The sequence below is a fragment of the Suncus etruscus genome, chromosome 12 (assembly GCF_024139225.1).
Source record: "Suncus etruscus isolate mSunEtr1 chromosome 12, mSunEtr1.pri.cur, whole genome shotgun sequence".
Taxonomy (NCBI): Eukaryota; Metazoa; Chordata; class Mammalia; order Eulipotyphla; family Soricidae; genus Suncus; species Suncus etruscus.
The window spans coordinates 53,803,006-53,822,744 of NC_064859.1; the positions used below are offsets into that span (position 1 = coordinate 53,803,006).

The 19,739-nt window shown below is 44.6% G+C and overlaps 1 protein-coding gene across 1 annotated transcript; it reads left to right on the forward strand.

The window, feature by feature from the left end:
* The first annotated feature begins 5,873 nt into the window (after positions 1–5,873).
* On the forward strand, positions 5,874–12,727 carry TEX37 (testis expressed 37). Its single transcript, XM_049784617.1, has 3 exons — positions 5,874–5,906; positions 8,591–8,683; positions 12,278–12,727. The coding sequence occupies exons 1-3, from the start codon at positions 5,874–5,876 to the stop codon at positions 12,725–12,727; spliced, it is 576 nt and encodes a 191-aa protein (XP_049640574.1).
* Positions 12,728–19,739: the final 7,012 nt, after the last annotated feature.

Below are 19,739 nucleotides of genomic sequence, written 5' to 3' on the forward strand. Positions count from 1 at the left end.
CTCTGGGATCCATATGAGATGCTGAGATTTTACCCAGGTCAGCCACATGCAAGGCAAGCACCCTACTTGCTGTCCACACATATGGCCTCAAACACATATGTGATCTGAGTAAGTGGGGAAAACATGGGAGGCACCAGTGAGCTCTGGCCCTGGCCAAGAAGTATACCTTCCCTTTGCTTTGTTTGTTCTGGTGGTCACAACTGACTGTGCTTAAAGAATACTCTTTACTCTATTCAAAGAGTACTCTTGATCATACTTAGACAATACTCCCAATTCTGCTCAGAGAATACTCCTGACTGTCAATCAAGGTTACAGTGATGCTGGGGGACTATGCAGTTCTGGGAATCAACACTGATCCTAAAATACATGCATGAAGCCTGTTGCACTTTCTCTCTAGACCTCAACAAACATGCTTTTTGGTCACCTGATCACTGTCAGGAGTGACCCCCCACCCCAGCACAGAGCCAGGAATAACTCCTGAGAACCACTGAGTGAGACTCAAAAACAAACAAAACAAAAACAAAATACAGAATAGTATAGAGGTTAAGGTTTTTGCTTTGCATCTAGCCAAACTTGGTTTGAATTCTTGGCACCAGTATAGTCTAATGAGCATACCAGGGCCGATCCTTGAGCACAGAATCAGGAATAAACCCTGAGCATGCATAGGTATGGTCACCAAAACCAAAAATTGAATTTAAATGCTTAGATATACACTCATGGAACAGAAAGAGAGGACAGAGGGTCAAGCAATTGCCTCACATGCAGTTAGTCATTAATACTTCAAATGGTACCCCTAAGCATTGCTAGTAATATCTCCTGAGCAGAGCCAAAAGTAATTCTTGAGTTCCACCAGTATGACCTCTCTCTCTCTCTCTCTCTCTCTCTCTCTCTCTCTCTCTCTCTCTCTCTCCATATATATATATATATATATATATATATATATATATATATATATATATATATTCCACAAGAAACCAGCCAGATAAATTTATATAGTGCAATTTGTGGTTTGTTTTTTTCTACCCTACATAATTAGAACCCTATGCTTGCATATGATTTAGACTTAAAATAAATCTGGACATAAAAAATAAATTTCCCACCAGAGAAATAGTACAAGTAAGCCAGTTAGTTGCCTTGTATGAAGCCAACCTGAGTTTGATTCCCCAGTACCCCATATTTACCCTCAAGTCTACCAGGAGAGGTTCCTGAGCACAAAGCCAAGAGTAAGATCTAGTGCAGCCCAAATATCATGAAAAATTATATCCAGAATGTTCTTTCTGGTTTCTCTTTTATCCCTTAGAACTGTCAGAACTTTCATGTTGCTGCTTAGGAAAGCAGCAAGAACTCCAGGAAGTTTCTTTTCCCCTTTAGGAGAATTACCTGCACCATTCTACAAAAATTAAAGCTGTCCTATGGTCCGTGAGTTCACAGTGCTTCAGTGAGATGGGAGGAACTTTGGGCTGTGGCTGAGGGCAGGATCTGGGCACACAGCAGCATGTCCTTCCAGTCCACGGGAAAGCTGGGAAGGCTGGGGACTCAGAGGCTGTGCAGTCTTAGGCTGCTTTCACTTTGAGGCCAGGAAGTCCTGCCTGGAATCCTTCCTGGATTCAAAAAAAAAAAAAAAAAAAAAAAGGTCTGAGTTCAAGTGTGCCAGAACCTTCAGAGCCAAGTGCCCTTCTGGCTGCTCTAAAACACCCTGGAAACACCTCTGGGATGGTGGTAGGGACTCAGGGCTGTGAGGCTCACCCTATTAAATCGACTACATCATGGGTTACCAAACTCCTGTCTGGAGTTTTCTTCCTTGGCTCGAGATGCTTTTCTCTCTTTTTCTATTTCCTGTTTGCTTCTTTGTTTAAAGAAAGATGTCGAAGGGGCCGGAGAGATAGCATGGAGGTAAGGCGTTTGCCTTTCATGCAGGAGATCATCAGTTCGAATCCCGACATTCCATATGGTCCCCCGTGCCTGCCAGGAGCAATTTATGAGCATGGAGCCAGGAATAACCCCTGAGCACTGCCGGGTGTGACCCAAAAACCACGAAAAAAAAAAAAAAAGATGTTCAGGAGTTAATGTGATGGTACAGCAGGGAGAACACCAGCCTTGCATGAGGCCACTCCCAGCTATTCCCAGCACCCCATTCAGTCCCCTGAACATCTCTAGGAGTGATCCCTGAGCACAGAGCCAGAAGTAAGCCCTGAGCACAGCCTAGTGTAATAAAATTAATTAATTAATTAAAATACCCAATAAGCCAAATTTTCAGAGGAGTGCTGAGTGATCATTTTTGTTTGTTTTTCTGAAAAGAAGCAGTAGGCCACAAATGTCTGGAAAGCTCTGAGAGGGCTGGACAGAAGCTCACGAGGTAGAAGGAGCAAACACTGAGCATGTGTGATGCCCTAGGTTGTGCCTCCTGAACTGAATGTCACTAGGAGAGGCCCTGTGCTAACACTCCTATGTTTGTCTGCCCTTATATTGTAACTTCATAGATGCCGAGTCCATGTCTGTATTATTTCACTACCAGGTGCTTTATTTCATTACTCTAGTATCTCACTATAATATTACTTATTATGCTACTATGCTCAAGTTTATTGAACTATTGTGTTTTATAAATTAGTGAAACTGCAATATTCTATTGTACAATGTCAAAAAAAGAACAGAAACTCAAGAAATACGGGGAATTGTTTTTATAAAAAACACCATTTGCCCTCAGTGACATGGTCAATGGCTTCCCAATTTCATTCCAATGGATGTGCATACCTGTGTACAGATGAACTAAATGACTTTTATTAAATTGACTTGATTGTTGACGCAGACATAAGGATCTAAGTATCAGAACTTGAACCAGGGTTCCAAGATCTACTTGGTAATATTTTCCAGAGCTCGGTTGTATTCTACAGGACACAAACCCAGTATGGCCCAGCTTTTTCCTTCCCTTCCAACTCCTCTGCCTCACCATTATCTGTCCTGTTTTCATTTCTCATTGTTTTATTGTTAGCAAGCACTTTCTAACTTCCTTCATTTAATGACAGTACACACAGGGTGAGCAAAACTCAGTTCTTTCCCTTGTGAATCACCTAATGGTGAAAAGAAGCACAACTTGGGATCTGTTGGGACTGTTTCATTGTACTGCACAAAGTTGACTGTAGAGAGACAAAAATTATTATTATTATTATTATTTGGTTTTTCGGGCCACACCTGTTTGATGCTCAGGGGTTACTCCTGGCTAAGCACTCAGAAATTGCCCCTGGCTTGGGGGGACCATATGGGACTCCGGGGGATTGAACCGCGATCGCGATCTTTCCTTGGCTAGCACTTGCAAGGCAGACACCTTACCTCTAGCGCCACCTCGCCAGCCCCGACAAAAAATTATTGATGCACAAAAATGGAAATGTTTAGATGTAGTTGAAGCTTTGGGTTTGCTTATATCTAGGGCCTCAGTGTCCTCAGATGTTGTCTCTCCCTGTGTGTCCTTGTCCTTCTCAGGTCATCTTTTCCCTGATTTTCCTCTAGACCAGGTTCTTCCATGTGGAGATTAAGATGGCCTTTACTTGCTTCAGGTCCCATGCTTCTTAGTGCCCACAGTATCAGAGATACCCTATTGCCCATGATTTGGGGATGTTGCTCATCAGTCCAGCTTGTGTCATGAGTCTTTCTCTCTACCAATCATTATAGTCAGAGGAAGTTTTGTTTCAGGGATAAAATGATCAAGTCAAGCTGGAATCAAGTCAGTGCCCCCCAAACTACAGGAACCTAGAAGGAAGACAATAGTTCTCTAAGGGAACATGAGATGCTGTTACAGGAAGCAATGAAAAGTCAGAAATTCACACTATCCTTCCCTTATTCACCCCTCTCCTGCCCTCTTGTTTGAGTTGTTCTAATCACAGGCTTTGCATTTGCTGATCCTTTGCTGAGAATCCCCTTCCTCTAGCCCTTCATGTGGCCCGTTGTCTCTCACAGAGCTCTGCGCTGATATAATCTCAGACTTTCTCGGTGACCCTCTTCCCCATCTGAATTTCCCCCAAGACATTATCTAATGTGTTACCTTGACTGTTGACTAAACTAAAGAGTGACCTATTGTGGCTGTTTATTCTGAGTTTTGTCTCACCAGAATGTCCTTCTTAGTGAGGGGGAATTCCTGTCTATTTAGTTCACTGTTAAAATCTCCTTAGGCTCAGTGGCCAGAGAGATAGTACAGCAGGTAAGACATTTAATTTGCATGTGACAGACTTGGGTTGGAGCCCCTACACCCACATGGTGGCCCCCAATCTCTTCAGGAGTGATCCTTGACCAGAGATCCAGGAGTAATCCCAGAGCACCACCGAGTGTGACACCACCACAAAACAAACAGGCAAAATAAATTGGTCAGGCTCAGAACTCTGCCCAAGGAGTCTGTAGTCATCTAATAAGACCATAGAGAGAGCTTTATAAAAGTGGTGGCCTGCAGAGAAAGGAATCTTTATGATGGCAAGTATAAATGAAGCAGAAAATGTACTGTTTAGGCACTTGTGGCATTAAGAACATTTATAGTGTTGATCTATCACCACCACTATCCCTTTCTAGAATAGTGAATCTTCTCAAACGAAACCTCTTTATCCATAAACACTCTACGTCCATTAAGCACAATCCTCCTCCATTCCTCCCAGGCTGATGGCTCCCACCATTCTGTTTTCTATCTCTATGATTTAATGACTCTATATACCCCATATAAATGGGATCATATAATATTTATACATTATAGTCTTGGTTATTTCACTTAGCTTAATGTTTTCAGGCTTCATCCATGTTGTTTGTATACATCATTTTTGGTCTTTCTATTCATCTTTGTTGATGGATATTTAAGATGCAGCCACTTCTTAGCTGCTGTGAACAATTATTTGAGTTCCTAATTCAGACTCTGAGTCCCTGATGTGAGTCCTTTTGAATATATCTCAGAAGATAGGAATTTTAGGGTCATATGGAAGCTTAACTTTTGATGGGAGAGGAGTTTGAATCATACACAGTCATTCTCACAGGCTATTCCAGGCTCTATTTAACATTTTGAAAAACTACCAACTTGTTTTCTGCAATGCCAGCACCACAATAACATTCTCCCCACCAATGCCCAAATGTTCCAATGTCTCCAAGTTCTAGTTCTTTTTTTTTGGGGGGGGGGGGCACAACCATTTGATGCTCAGGGGTTACTCCTGACTAAGTGCTCAGAAATTGCCCCTGGCTTGGAGGAACTATATGGGACTTCGGGGGGATAGAACCGCGGTCCTTCCTTGTCTAGTGCTTGCAAGGCAGACACCTTACCTCTAGCACCACCTCACAGGCCCCTAAGTTCTAGTTCTTGACAACACTTACTTCTCATTTTTGGATGAGAAACCCCCTATAGGCATGAAAGAGGGTGGTATTATGGTAGAAGGAAGTTGGCTAAGCTAATTTCTCTTGCATCAGAGGGCAGACTATAGGATGGAATAGATTCAGTCTAGTACCAACTGATGTCACAATCCATGGGGTTTCTGTTTCCCTTCCTCAAGGGCTCAAGTTGGCTCAGATTTGCTAACATGATAGTGACACATTAGAAGACAGAGCCCCAATCACAATGAGCCAGTCACAATGACTGGCTAAAATCATCCCCTTCGTGTAGTGGGGGTGTAGTTCAGGGACAGATGTGGGCGGGGCACAGCAGCAGAGCAGCTGAAGTTGGGAGAGCAGGGATACCACTATCTTTCAGCGGGAAGGACGTGCTGTTGGCAGTGAAGCTGGTTTCCCCTTCTCCACCCCCGGAAAGTCTTTTGTGCACAGAAAGAAGAGACAGTAGATCTGACTGTGCTTTCACATCCTCTCTGCTGGCACAGCCTCCTGAAGAGTAGGACTTAAGGCAGTGTTCTCTAGACATGAAACAGAACAAGTCCAAACCAGTTCAAAATGTAAGTCAGGAACCGGAGAGATAGCATGGAGGTAAGGTGTTTGCCTTGCATGCAGAAGGTCGGTGATTCGAATCCCGCCATCCGATATGGTCCTCTGAGCCAGCCAGGAGCGATTTCTGAGCATAGAGTTAGGAGGAACCCCTGAGCGCTGCCAGGTGTGATCCAAAAACCAATAATTAAAAAAAAAAAAACAAGAAAACAAAACAAAACAAAAAAAACAACAAAATGTAAGTCAAGAGTACCCAAGAGTTTATACTCAAGACAAACCCTCAGGATTTGTGAACACAAGAAACAGTAAGCTCAGAGCTCATCAATAAGGTCCCTCAGAGCATCAGGTCTTGTGGTGAGGATGCTGGTAACAAAGAGCAAGATTGACTTAAAAACTGGGTCACTGGGGACTGGAGCAATATATTGTCAGTGAGTAAGGCCTTGCATGCCGCTGATCTGAGTTTGATTACTGGCATCCCATATGATCCTCTGAGTCCCTCCAGGAGTGATCCCTGATCACAGAACCAGGAATAAGTCCTATGAACCTCAAGGTGTGGCCCCAAATCCAAAACAAAACCCCCAACTGGTGAGAGACAGAAAGAGTACAGTGGGTAGGGTGCTTGCCTTGAATGCTGTCAACCCAGGTTCATCCCCAAAATTATGTAAATTTCCTTGAGTCCACCAGTAGTGATTCCTGAGTGCAAATCTAGGAGTAAGCCCTGATCATCTCGTATGTGTGACCCAAACCCCCCTCCCCAAACAAAATATTAAAAACAAAACAAAACTGGGCTATTCTTCTGGGAGTGAAGAATCTCATAAAATTTTTTATAACCAGCTACCCCAAATTCCACTAGAAATTTATGCTGCGCACGCCGTCTGTAGTCCAAGGCCAGCACTTTGTTTCCTTCATGTTGTCTCACACCTGATCTGGCAGCACAGCTCAGCTAAGAACCCAAGTGAGCATTTTTTTTTTTTTTTTTGCAATTTCAAGTTACTCTATAGTGAGAGCTTGAAATGGGCCATGGTGGGAGAATTTATACCAACAAAGATTAGCAAGTATGCAAGGTAGAGAGATTATCAGCCCTTGAGTAGTGATTGATTAATCACTTATCAGCACACCACTTGCCCTCCTACCATTCTTCTATGCTAGAGACCTAAATCATTTGGGAATGGAAGCAGTGCTCAGGGCTTACTCCTGGTGGGCTAGAGGGACAGTATAGAGTGCCGCCATTAAATCCAGGTTAGTCATGTGCAAGACAAGTGCTCTGCCCCTCTATACTGTCTCTCCCAGACTGAGACCTAAATCAGATCTCCAGCTCAACTTCTTTCTGAATCTTGTCCCAGCTCTCTTGTCCCAGCCCCATGTCCACTAGGCCACAGAGCCCTGCTGTCACCCTCAACCCCTGATAAGGTCCCACTCTGTGCAGTAAGAGCAGTTGCATTCACTCAGTGCAGCCTTGCAATTGGTGCAGTGGCTGTTTTCTCTGGGACAGAGGCAGAGCTAACCAATTTATCAATACATCTAACTACCCCTATGGGGATGTGGCACACCCTAAACAGGTGAGTGCTTTGTCTTCTTATCCACTGTGTCCTCTCAGAACTGAACAGTTTCAAAAATTAGCTGCCAGGTATGAGTAGGCCTCTGGGCCTTCCCCTGATCATCATTCTGGAATGATAGGGGTTTTAGGAAGGAGGTAATAGATGAGAGCTACGGATTTGCAGTTTTCTGTATGTGTTCAGCACACATATTAAACATGCCCTAGTGCATCAGGCACTTGCCAGACTGTGGGGCTTCAGAGACATCTAATCTAAGAATTCATTCATTTCATTACACTCATCATGATAAGTGCTAAAAGGAGAATGTAAACTGCCACAGAAGCAGGGAATAAAATTTTTATTCTCTGGATGTAGAGAGAATAAGAAAGTGAGAGATAACATAAGGATATTGATTGAGGGGCTGGAGGCACTTTGGTGATGAGCAGGTGAGGTAATTGTATACAGCAAAGTCATAAGCATGAACATTGTTGTAAACATGTGACCTAACCTATAATAATTAAGTAAAAATAAAAAGTTAGTGAAGAGGGCAGGTACAGGTATGGGAGATGACCTAGAGAAATTGTGCTGACACTGGTGATGAGTGTGGTGTTGGAATGCTGTAGGCCTGAAACCCTATTATTATATATCACAGTGTCTGGATAAAACTGGGGTGATATATGGGGCTGGAGAAATAGCATGGAGGTAAGGCGTTTGTCTTGCATGCAGAAGGACAGTGGTTCAAATCCCAGCATCCCATATGGTCATAGAGCCAGGAGTAACTCCTGAGCACCACTGGGTGTGACCCAAAAACCAAAAATACAGACAAACATAAAAAAAACTGGGTGATATAGTCTTGGGAGCAAATAACAAATAATATGGGCTTTGGAGGATGTGTAGGAGTTTGCTTTCTGCAAGCATTTGCAGGGGGAGATGAGAGCAGGTGCAGACACCTTTAAAAAATGAAGTTAGAGTACAGAGGACACAGGAGGTGCCCCCCCCCCAGGTAAGATGGAAGGGGTGAAGAGAAGCCAGATGACTCAGGACGGCAAGTGCTAGGCCCCAGCGTTGATCTTTGTCCTATAGACCAAGAGTCGCTGATCTATATGTAAGAGTTAAAACAACATGCAATCTCTTGTCTTGTGTTGTCCCTTATCCCTTAGGCTCTTGTGGATTTAACAATATACCAAAGCTCCTACATGAATGACTTTCAGCCCTATGGGGACTACAAATACATTAGGATGGATCCGAAAGAGGTAAAAGCTCCCTGTCTTCATTTTATCTTTTGTTCAGTTGCTCACTAAAATCATCCTTCATTCATTTTTATTATGAGTGTAGACATTAGGACAATTATTCAGACTATTCAGAAGCAAGATCTTTAAGAGGCCTTTTATTTTTAAATGTACATTGACCCAACTCGGGCCAACCTGAGTTCAATCCCTGGCATCCCATATGGTCCTCTGAGCCTGCCAGGAGTGATTTCTAAGCTCAGAGCCAGGAGTAACCTCTGAGCACCGCAAAGTATAGCCCCCCAAAATCAAATAAATAAATAAATAAATAAATAGCAGTGATAAAATAATCATCCATGTGCCCATTAGAAATCAGCTAAAAACATAACACACTGGGACTGGAGAGACCCACATAGGGTCCTCTGAGGGTCCCTCTCCTAATCTCCAGACTTGATACCACTTATGAGTTTTGGGTAATTATTTCCTTATATGTGTTTTTGTTGGGGGAAAAGGTTTCTTTTTTGTTTTTTGTTTTTACCCTATAGTCTTGTATCCCTCTAAATCAATCATTTAGGGCTGCCTTTCTTGAACTTTATTATATATTGGATCGTACTCTTATTCTTCTGTCACTTTTACTGTTGTGTAGTTACATAACTCACTATTCATCTTCTACTTCTTACTATAATATTGCACAAGTTTGTCACAATGTATTTGTTCTTCCTCCTATCTGTGGATGTTTGGGTCACTTATGGGGGCTATTGCTCTACCTTCAATGCTGTAATAAAGAGAAAGTGGTTAGCAATCGAAACTGTGGACCGAATGTGGTCTGGGCTCCCACATGTATGTCTCTAGTTGCCTGCTCAAATGATGTCCTCACTGGCACAGAGTAGCTCCTTAGCTCCTGTCTTGCCATTTCTTTTTTTTTTTTTTTTTTTTTTGGTTTTTGGGCCACACCCTGTGAGGCTCAGGGGTTACTCCTGGCTATGCGCTCAGAAGTTGCTCCTGGCTTCTTGGGGGACCATATGGGACGCCGGGGGATCGAACCGCGGTCCGTCCTAGGTTAGCGCAGGCAAGGCAGGCACCTTACCTCCAGCGCCACCGCCCGGCCCCATGTCTTGCCATTTCTAAGTACTGTCAAACATCCCAAATTTCTGACAATATAGTGGCTTTTGAACAATATTTTCCTGGGGTCATAATTTTCATTTGATTATTTGAAGTCATCTTTTCATTTATTTGTGGGTATTATGTGAAATGTCTGTTTATATCTTTTGTCCACTTTAATTTTTTTTTGAGCCATACCTGACAATGCTCAGGGATTACTCTTGACTCTACACTAAGGAATTATTCCTAGTGGTGCTCAGGGAACCACATGGCATGATGAGGATAGAATCTGGGTCAGCTACATGCAAGGCAAGTACCTACAGTATTATCTCTCAAACCTATTTGCCTTTTTTTTTTTTTTGGTTTTTGGGTCACACCTGGCAGTGCTCAGGGGTTACTCCTGGCTCTACACTCAAAAATCGCCCCTGGCAGACACAGGGGCCCATATGGGATGCCTGGATTTGAACCACCATCTTTCTGCATAAAAGGCAACACCTTACCTCCATGCTATCTCTCCAGCCCCCCTATTTGACTTTTTTTAAAAACCAGCTTATCTTTTTTTTTTTTTTTTTTTTTTTTTTTTGGTTTTTGGTCCACACCCAGTGGCAATCAGGTTACTCCTGGCTCTGAGCTCAGAAATCATTTCTGGCAGGCTCGGAGAACTATATGGAATACTGGCGATTGAACCTAGATTGTATGCATACAAGGCAAACATTCTACACTCTGTGCTATCCCTATGGCCCTCATTTTTCTTATGTAGGATATCTTATATTTTGTCTGTGATATATGTTTTGAAATGCTTTTCTAGCTTGCATTTTATCTTTACAGTCTTGTTTGTTTTGGAGCCACCACTAGTAATGTAGTGGGGAAGGATGGCCTATTCTCCAACCTCCAGCAAAGCATGAGTACTGGGGAAAAGCATTCCTGGAGGTTCTAGAAAGACCATGCAGGCCCAGATTGAACTTCAACCTCCTCATACAAAACATACATTCCATTGCATTGACCTATTCATGTACCCTGGACAATTTTTGTTTGTTTGTTTTGGGTTACACCCAGTGAGGTTCAGGAGTTACTCCTGGCTCTGTGCTCAGAATTGCTCCTGGCCTAGGAGGGACCATATGGGATGCTGGGGGATCAAACTGAGGTCTGTCCTAGGTCAGCCTCATGCAAGCCAAACACCTTACTGCTGCACCACTGCTCTGGCCCCAGCCCTGGACAATTTTTGTGGGGTATTGGTTTTAGGGCTACACCCAGCTGTGCTCAGGGGTCACTCCTAGCAAGATTTAGTGAATCAAAAGTATTGCAAGATTATACCATCTTTCCAGCTCAATATTTTTAGTAAAAAAACTTATTTTAGTGCCAATTCAAGGATTTTTCTTTGTCATTTGCTTTTCCTAGACTAGTTTAATCTCTTTCCTTAGCTGGAGAGATCATTCAAAGGATCATGCTTTGCAAGCTAGAGGCTCAACTTGCATCCCAGGCACCACATGAGCCCCTGAGCACAATCAGGTGTGGTCCAAAAAACAAAAGCAAAAAAAGGCAAATCCTTTCCTGAGGCCAGTGGCTCATGATTTGCTCTTATTAAAGCCAAGATCAAACCATAGGACCATGTACTCCCCCCCCCCCACACACACACACACGCAGCCTAGCACTGCAGCGTGAAATACTAGAAGCCTCTAAGCACCACTAGTGTGGCCTTAGGGATCCTCAGCACCACAGAGTCTGAGCAGTTCCACATCCTCTGGCCCACACTCAACTCCTGGTTCATTAACGGAATGGTGGCTGCACTCCTAGCACTGCTTATGGCAAACTCTTCTCCCCCCTCAGAGAGTCCTCCTCCTAGAAAGAAAGAAATCCCCACTAGTTATCATGAGGTACCCCTACTAAAAATCAAGCAGGGGTCTCAAACTCGCGGCCCACGGGCCGCAAAAGGCCCTCCGTACAACATTTTGTGGCCCTGCCTTAGAGGAATCTTTTTTTGTTTTGTTTTGTTTTGTTTTGTTTTAGTTGTTTGGGTCACACACCCCCATTGTTCAAGGCTTACTACTGACTTTGCACTCAAGGATCACCCCAACTTTGCCTCCTGCAGCCGCAGGTAAATTGAGTTTGAGACCCCTGGAAGGTGGAACTGTGTGTGTATGGGGAAGGTGTGCATTGCTGAACACCGAACCCAGGGCCTCACATCTTGCAAGACAAGAAAATATCACCTTGTCTTATCTGGTTCCCATTCATGAAAGCAATTATTTATGGGAGCAAAAGCATCTTTTGTGTACAAATGGGGAGTTTGGACATAGTTACATGTACTTAATGTATCCTAGAAATAGAGATATTTCTAGAAAGATGTAAAAAAAAAATGGTGGTCATCCTTGCAGATGGGAAGGGAATTGTTCTCAACCACTCAACTCCAGTACTGCTGCCAGCAAAATATGTATGGGTTTGGGACTCAGCTGGGGAAATGGGGCCCCTTCCAAGGCCTCTTCCTCTGTCCTTTTCCTCTGTGCTGTGATTTGTTTCCTGCAGAAAGAGAAGCTGGACAGGCAGCTCCGGGAGAAACAGCTCTACAGGCCGGTGGTGAGCCCATACCCCAAGCTGAGCCAGGGCTACTCCGCCTTCAAGGGAATACACATGACCGCGAGGGACCTGGGCCCAAACGGGTTCTTCAGGCAGCAAGCTCAGTCTGTCCAGGAGAAACCCCAGGAGGAGGCCCAGAAGGGGGCCGAGGGCAGGGTCCCCTGCCCCTGCCCCTGTCTGTACCCGAGGTCCTATGGGCTCAGTCTGGCTCGCACAGGCCTTGAGCACCCACTCTACCAGGTGGCCAACTTGCCCTGCCTTATAGAGCCCGAACGCCAGCCGGCTCCCCACATTGGGAAGGGCTACTTCCTCATGCCTGGCTGCCTCTGTCCTTTCCACCACAAGATCAAGTACCCCATCTTGAGCCGGTGGGGACCCCTGCTGCCCTATTATCAGTAGGAAGGATGCTGGATCATCACCGATGCCACCGCAGGACCTTCTCTGCTGAGGAGGCCACACTCTGTCCTCCAGGTGCCTGGCCTAGGATGAAAATAAAATGCTGGAAAGCCTCTTTTGTTCTCCCCTACTCCCTCAGTTTCCCTGGGGTGCAACACCACTATAGAGGAACGGAGGGAGGGCCAAAAAGAGAAGGGAAGGGGGTGTCATTGTGGAGAGCATATTGGACATCGATTTAAAGAGCTCTTCCAGTCACACACACACACACACACACACACACACACACACACACACACACACACACACACACACACACACCGTGAGTGGCCATGCGAAGAGACAGTAAGGAAGCTTGCAATCTGGAAGCAGGCAAAGAACTCTCACCAGAACAGGACTGTCAGACCTTGCTCTCAGGCTTCAGTGATATTACTTTGTTAAGGCAACTCCAACTGACTAATACAGCCAGGTTCCTTTGCTAACACTTTTCAGTAGCGATGAACAATCAGAGGGGTATAGCCGCTTGACCTTTGGGGGGGCATGAATGAATGATTGTTCATTTCCAATCACACTCTCTTGACCAGAGATTAGCTTCATGGTCTTACCAAACTGCAAGGGAGGCTGGGAAAGACCACCTTAGCTCCTTGCCCACTTTATTCCCGGGCCAATTGAGGCTGGATGTCAGCACCCATTTTGTCATTGTTCACTGTAACTCCCCAGACACATATTTGAGAGTCTGGAACCTGCTCTGGTGCTTGCAGGAGGTTCAAATCACTTGTCAGGTGCCTCGTATCCTGTATCTTATGATAGAGCCTTCCTGACCATTGGGTGGAAAGAGCTGTGGCCTGCTTTAGAGCCCAGGAAAATGAAGGCTCAGACAATGTGGGCAATGTGCTAGCTTGTGAAGATTTATGAAAACCTGCAAGTTTCCCTCTGTGCAATGATCATGCCCTTCAGACAAAACACTCACAGTAGTGCACATGCAATTTTTGTTTGTTTGTTTGTTTCTGGGCCACAACCAGTCACACTCAGGGGTATTCCTGGCTCTGCACTCAGAAATCACTCCTGGCTGGGACACCAGGGGATTGAACTGCGATCTGTTCTGGGTCAGTTGCATGCAAAGCAAACGTCCTACCTCTGCGCTATCAAGCCGGCCCCACAGTAATGCACATGCTTTAAAAGTGTTTAAAGGGGGGCCAGAGAGATAGTACAGCGGTAAGGCATTTGCCTTGCATGCAGCCAACCCAGTATGGACGGTAATTCGAATTCCGTTATCCCATATGGTCCCCCGTGCCTGCTAGGAGTAACCCCTGAACTTTGCCGGGTGTGACCCCTACCCCCTGAAAAAAAAAGGGTTTAAGGGTTCACCCAGTGGCTTTTTCGGTTTCGATTACAAAAAAGAAGGAGCCAACACTGCTTTGCGGAGCTTGATGATCCATTTGCTGCTGCCTGGGAATCCCTCCTCTCTTGCCCATGTCAAGTGAAGTGGAAGCTTTTGTTATTCCTTGGACTAGGGAGGGGCCTTGAGGACTGCAAAATGGGACAGTCAGAAGATATAGTGGAGTCCTTACATGTTAAAATTTTTCGAGTTTACAAAACAGAGATTTTATCTCTGTTCCCTTTCAAACATTCAGGAATTTTTCCCCCCATTTCCCAGAGCAGGTAAGTAGTCAGATTTATTCAGGGAAACCAACTCATATCCAGCACCATCATCTAAACCAAAACACTACACCTCCCTCCCTTCCCTCCTTCCCCTCCCTGATCTCCATACCCTCCTTACCCTGCTTGCCCTCCCTTCTCTCCCTACCCTTCCTGCCTCCCAACCCCCAATCCTGCAAAAGCCTCTGGAGCACTAATTCTGAAGTGCCTGCAGGAGCCCGCACCATCTTGGTAAGCACTGAATCCCCAGCTCTACCTCTTTGAAAGGGGACTCTAGAGCTGCAGTAAGCTGAGAGACCATGTCACATCCTACAAGGCATGGCTTCATGTTCTGGGGCTCAGGCCTTGGAAGCAGTAGAAGTAGATGCAGGTACTTGGAGGTCTGGGGCTGACCACCGTAAAACTGCTGGAGGTAAAGAATAATGGAGTTCACCCACAAGGGAGTAGTAGGCTAAAAACTGGGGCAGGTCAGAGCATGCTCATAGGAAGCATTCAAGAATAGGTCAAGGGAGTGTCTGAACATCCATTTTCAACCATGGACATATATATGCATATATGTAAAATATGAGGTACTTAGATAAAATACATAGACTAGCCAGGCCTTATGAAAACAGAAAACAGAATGGTAGTTGTCAGGGCTGGAAGTAGGGGAAAATAAGAGGCTAGTGTTTAAATAGCAGATTTCAGGGTGAGAAAATGAAAACATTCTATAAATAGATTTTTGGTGTCACACAAAAATTGTTAAGGTTGGTTCAAGAATGGCTGAGAGGGAGGATTTTATATGATGGTACATTTTATCACTAACATACATTTGAGAAGGAAGCTATCAATTAGGGTTGGGAGGGGCGGCTATATGGGATGCCAGGGGGATCAAATTCAGGTCAGTGGCATGCAAGGCAAACACCCTACCTGCTGTGCTACTTCAGCCCCAACTTGATATCTTTACTATCTCCCCCCTCAATTACAAAAATTCTGTATGGAAAAATACCATAAACAAGATAAACTGGAAAGTAATTTGCAACACAAGTAACAAAAGCATCTTAAATGCCTCACACACCAAAAATGCAAAAGACAAAGTATGTGTGAAAAAACTATTTTAATGCTGATGTAGCAGGCACAGTTCTATGTGCTGTGACTACAACAAAAACAAAACCAGAATTTTTTCCTAGGTGGCCGGAGTGATAGTGCAACCTAACGGTTATAAGTACTTGCCTTGCACATAGCCAAGTTTTTCAATTCCTGGCATCCATTATTGTCCCTTAAAAACTGAACTCAGCAATAATTCCTGAGTGTAGAGCCAGGTGTAACGCCTTAGGACCACTGGGCTTGATACTTAAACCAAACTCCACTTCCAAAAATAAAATATTTTTTTCTTAGTTTGGGAAAATAAAGAAGAAAAGTAGAAAGTACGGGGAGACAATGTGAAGCAGCACACGGTTACTAGATCAGCTGGGTGCTCCTCCAAGCAGATCTCAATGAACAGTAGAGCAAAGCCCTGGAGGATAGCAAGCTTCCCTTAGATAAGCCTGGGAGACTGCTAAGAGCAGCAGAGGGGTCAGAGAAGTTCCCCAAGGGCCTTTTGCCTTAGGGTGAGGTATTGTAAAGACTCCAGCTTTTTTTTTTTGTTTTTTATTATTTTTTTTAGGTCACACCCGTTTGATGCTCAGGGGTTAGTACTCAGAAATTGCCCCTGGCTTGGGGGGACCATATGGGATGCCGGGGATCAAACAGTGCTCCTTCCTTGGCTAGCACTTGCAAGGCAGACACCTTACCTCTAGCGCCACCTCTCTGGTCCCGCTTTTTTCTTTTTTTAAGAGGAGTTAGCAACCAGCTGTTCATGTGGGCTGCATGATGCTCACTGGAGCTTGCTAAGGGGCAGAACTGATGATGTGCAGAGTCTGCATCTGATTTCTAGTTTGTGTCGTTGCATCGATCCCTGGAGCCACTCTGAGCCACAGATAGAATCTAGCAGGGGACCCTATGCCCACCACAACCATGTAGCTCTTCTGCTGCAAGTGGCAGGGTGCAAACTACGTTTCCTACTGTGTTCTGCTAGATTTGGGGGACTGAGTCCTGCTAGATTTTTCTCCTGTTCTCTTCTCTCTTCACAGGGAATCAGGGGAACCACCCCAGGTGGCTCTTGGGTGGCCATGAGATGCTGGGGATCAAACCCAGTTCCACCCACATACAAGCCATGTGCTCTACTCTTTGGGTCAGACTTTTTTGTTTTGTTTTGGGGCCACACCTAAGCAGAGCTCAGCGGTTATACCTAGCTCTTCTTTCAGGGATCACTCATTCAGGATTCAGGGAGACCATATATGGTATCAATACTCAAATCTTGGTTGTTTGATTGCAAGGCAAAAATCCTACTTGCTGTATTATTGCTCTAGCCCCTGACCTCTTTTTGTTTGTTTATTTTTAGGTCACACCCTGTGGTGCTCAGGGCTTGCTCCTGGTTCTGCACTCAGGATCATATTTGGCAGGCTCAGGTGACCATATGAATGCTGGGATCACCTGGACAGCCATGTGCAAGGTATGCACCCTAATTGCTATATTATCTCTCTGTACCCGCCCTGACATATTTTTAATTAACTTTTTTTGGTGGGGCCTCACAAGATGGTGCCCAGGAGGCTCAGAGGCCTCTTCTGGGGATTCTCAATGATCCAGGCTGGATTCAATACTAGAGTCAAGAATATGTTGCTGCTTGTGCTCTGTGCTGCCAGACATTACCCAGACACTCCAGCAGTACTCAGAGCACCCACTAGTGGGTCCCTGTCTGATAGTGATTGGAAAACATGCACACAGGCAAATAAATGCCCTACTCCCTATCCTATCTCCTCAGCTATAACTTTCACTTTTTGTTTTTATTTAATTTTATTTTTAGAAGGGTGGTGTCTGGGCTGCATATGACAGCACTCAAGGAACCATACATTGTGCCAGGAATTGAATCAGCATGAGCCACATTCAAGGTAAACACCTAACTCCCTTTATTATTCTTCCAGCACCGTTCCCTTAGTCTGACTTTTATTTGTATTTATTTTATTTTGTTGTTTTGGTATCACACCCAGTGCCATTAAGTTTCAGGGCTCATTCCTGGGGGTTTCAGGGGACCATATGTAGTGCTGGGATATTAAAGCCAGCTTGGTCATATGCAAGACAAGCATCTGACCTACTGTATTATCTTCCCAGAACCCTATTTGACTTTTAAGCATGAGAAGACCAGAAGTGTTCAGAAGATAATTAAAAAAAATAGTATGACTATGGCCTGGAGTGATAGCACAGTGGGCAGGGTATTTGCCTTGCACATGGCCAACCCAGGTTCAATTCCTGACTTACTAGATGGTCTCCCAAACTTACCAGGAGTAATTTCTGAGCACAGAGCCAAGAGTAATCCTTGAGTGCTTCTGGATATGGCCCCAACACCACAATAGGCAGAGAGACAGACAAACAGATCGACAGACAGACAGATAGATCGACAGACAGACAGACACAGATAGATAGATAGATAGATAGATAGATGATAGATAGATAGATAGATAGATAGATAGATAGATAGATAGATAGATAGATAGATAGATAGATAGATAGATAGATAGATAGATAATAGATAAATTTAAAAAAGCACGACCAGGGGCTGGAGAGATATCATGGAGGTAGGGCATTTGCCTTGCATACAGAAGGATGGTGGTTCAAATCCCAGCATCCCATATGGTTCCCGAGCCTGCCAGGAGCGATTTCTGAGTGTAGAGCCAGGAGTAACCCCTGAGTGCTACAGGGTATGACCCCAAAACAAAACAAACAAAAAATCATGACCAGATTTTGGTTACAAAATATTCTGTTGCATCAGCCTGAGTTTTCAGGATGGGCAGAAGGGAAAGACTTTGAAGAGCAGTGAGAAAACAGAAACCCACAAATGCAAACTGCTGGGACTTAATGCCTCCTGGTATTGATCGACTGGAGGCTCTTCGTCAGAGTGTCTGCTCTGGTACTCCTTCCAGAGTTTAGGAGCTGGGAGAAGAATTATAGCTCCCTTCAGAATAGCCCCTTCTCCATAGGAATTGCTTGGGAAGTATTAGCAGAATAAACACAGACTGGCTGCTTTTATCTTGGTGCCAGCCCAGAGCCTCAATTGGCTTCTCTCAGCAGCTTGTGTATGGCTACAGGAGCAGGGTTGAAATAAATCAAACACTTCACCTCAAGTGTATCAATCCATATAAATATGTAGATGAATTACACACGACTCCTGTTATAATGTGAATTCTGACCAGCAGGTCGGCAGTGGAACCTGGGACTCTGCATTGCTGCCAACCCCTTTCCCATCAAGCACACGATGAGTCTCCATATCTCAGCTTGTCATTTAGGAGCCTGAGAAGATGCTAATGTCTGTGATTTATAAGGACTAAAATATCAGAGGGAAGTTGGCATGATGGAACTGGGCCAGAATTCTATGCCACAGTCCAGATGAGAAAGTGGTGCTTTAGAAGAAATCTAAAGAGCTTTTAAATAGTAAAACCTAGGGTGACCACCTTTAAACATTTAACTCTTTAAGTCTTGGAAAGGTGTTCAGAGTCTGAGTTTACAGCCAGATGCCACTGAACACAGGGGCAGTTGTGAACCTAGAGCGCAGGGCTGGCCAGGTAAATCAAGCTCAAGGAACGGATCCATTCATTTGTCTTCCCAAATTCCAAGAGGACCTGCTGCCTCAGGAAGAGTCACATTCAGATTTATACAGAGGAAAATTCATTACATTCCCAACAGGAAACAATTGGCATTCTCAACACTAACGGAAGCCAGGCTTGTTTACCCCTTTCATGCCTCTGGTTACACAACTAGGGCCCCATTGATGCTACAGTTCATTTTACCCTGAGAAAAAAAAGGATATTGAAGGTTGAATTCTTCTTCTTCTTCTTCTTCTTCTTCTTTTTTTTTTTTTTTTTTTTGGTTTTTGGGCTACACCGGGCGATGCTCAGGGGTTACTCCTGGTTGTCTGCTCAGAAATAGCTCCTGGCAGGCACGGAGGACCATGTGGGACACCGGGATTCGAACCAACCACCTTAGGTCCTGGATGGTTTGCTTGCAAGGCAAACGCCGCTGTGCTATCTCTCCGGGCCCTGAATGTTGAATTCTTTTCATTCATTTACTTTCATTTGTGGTTATTATTTTTTCAGGGTGCTGTGGCTCACCTAGTAATGTTCATGACCTGTTCCTGAGTATTTTTGTTGTTGTTATTGTTGTTGTTGTTGTTTTGGGGGGGTCACACCCGGCAGTGCTCAGGGGTTGCTCCTGGCTCTACGCTCAGAAATTGCTCCTGGCAGGCTCGGGGGACCATATGATATGCCGGGATTCCAACCACTGTCCT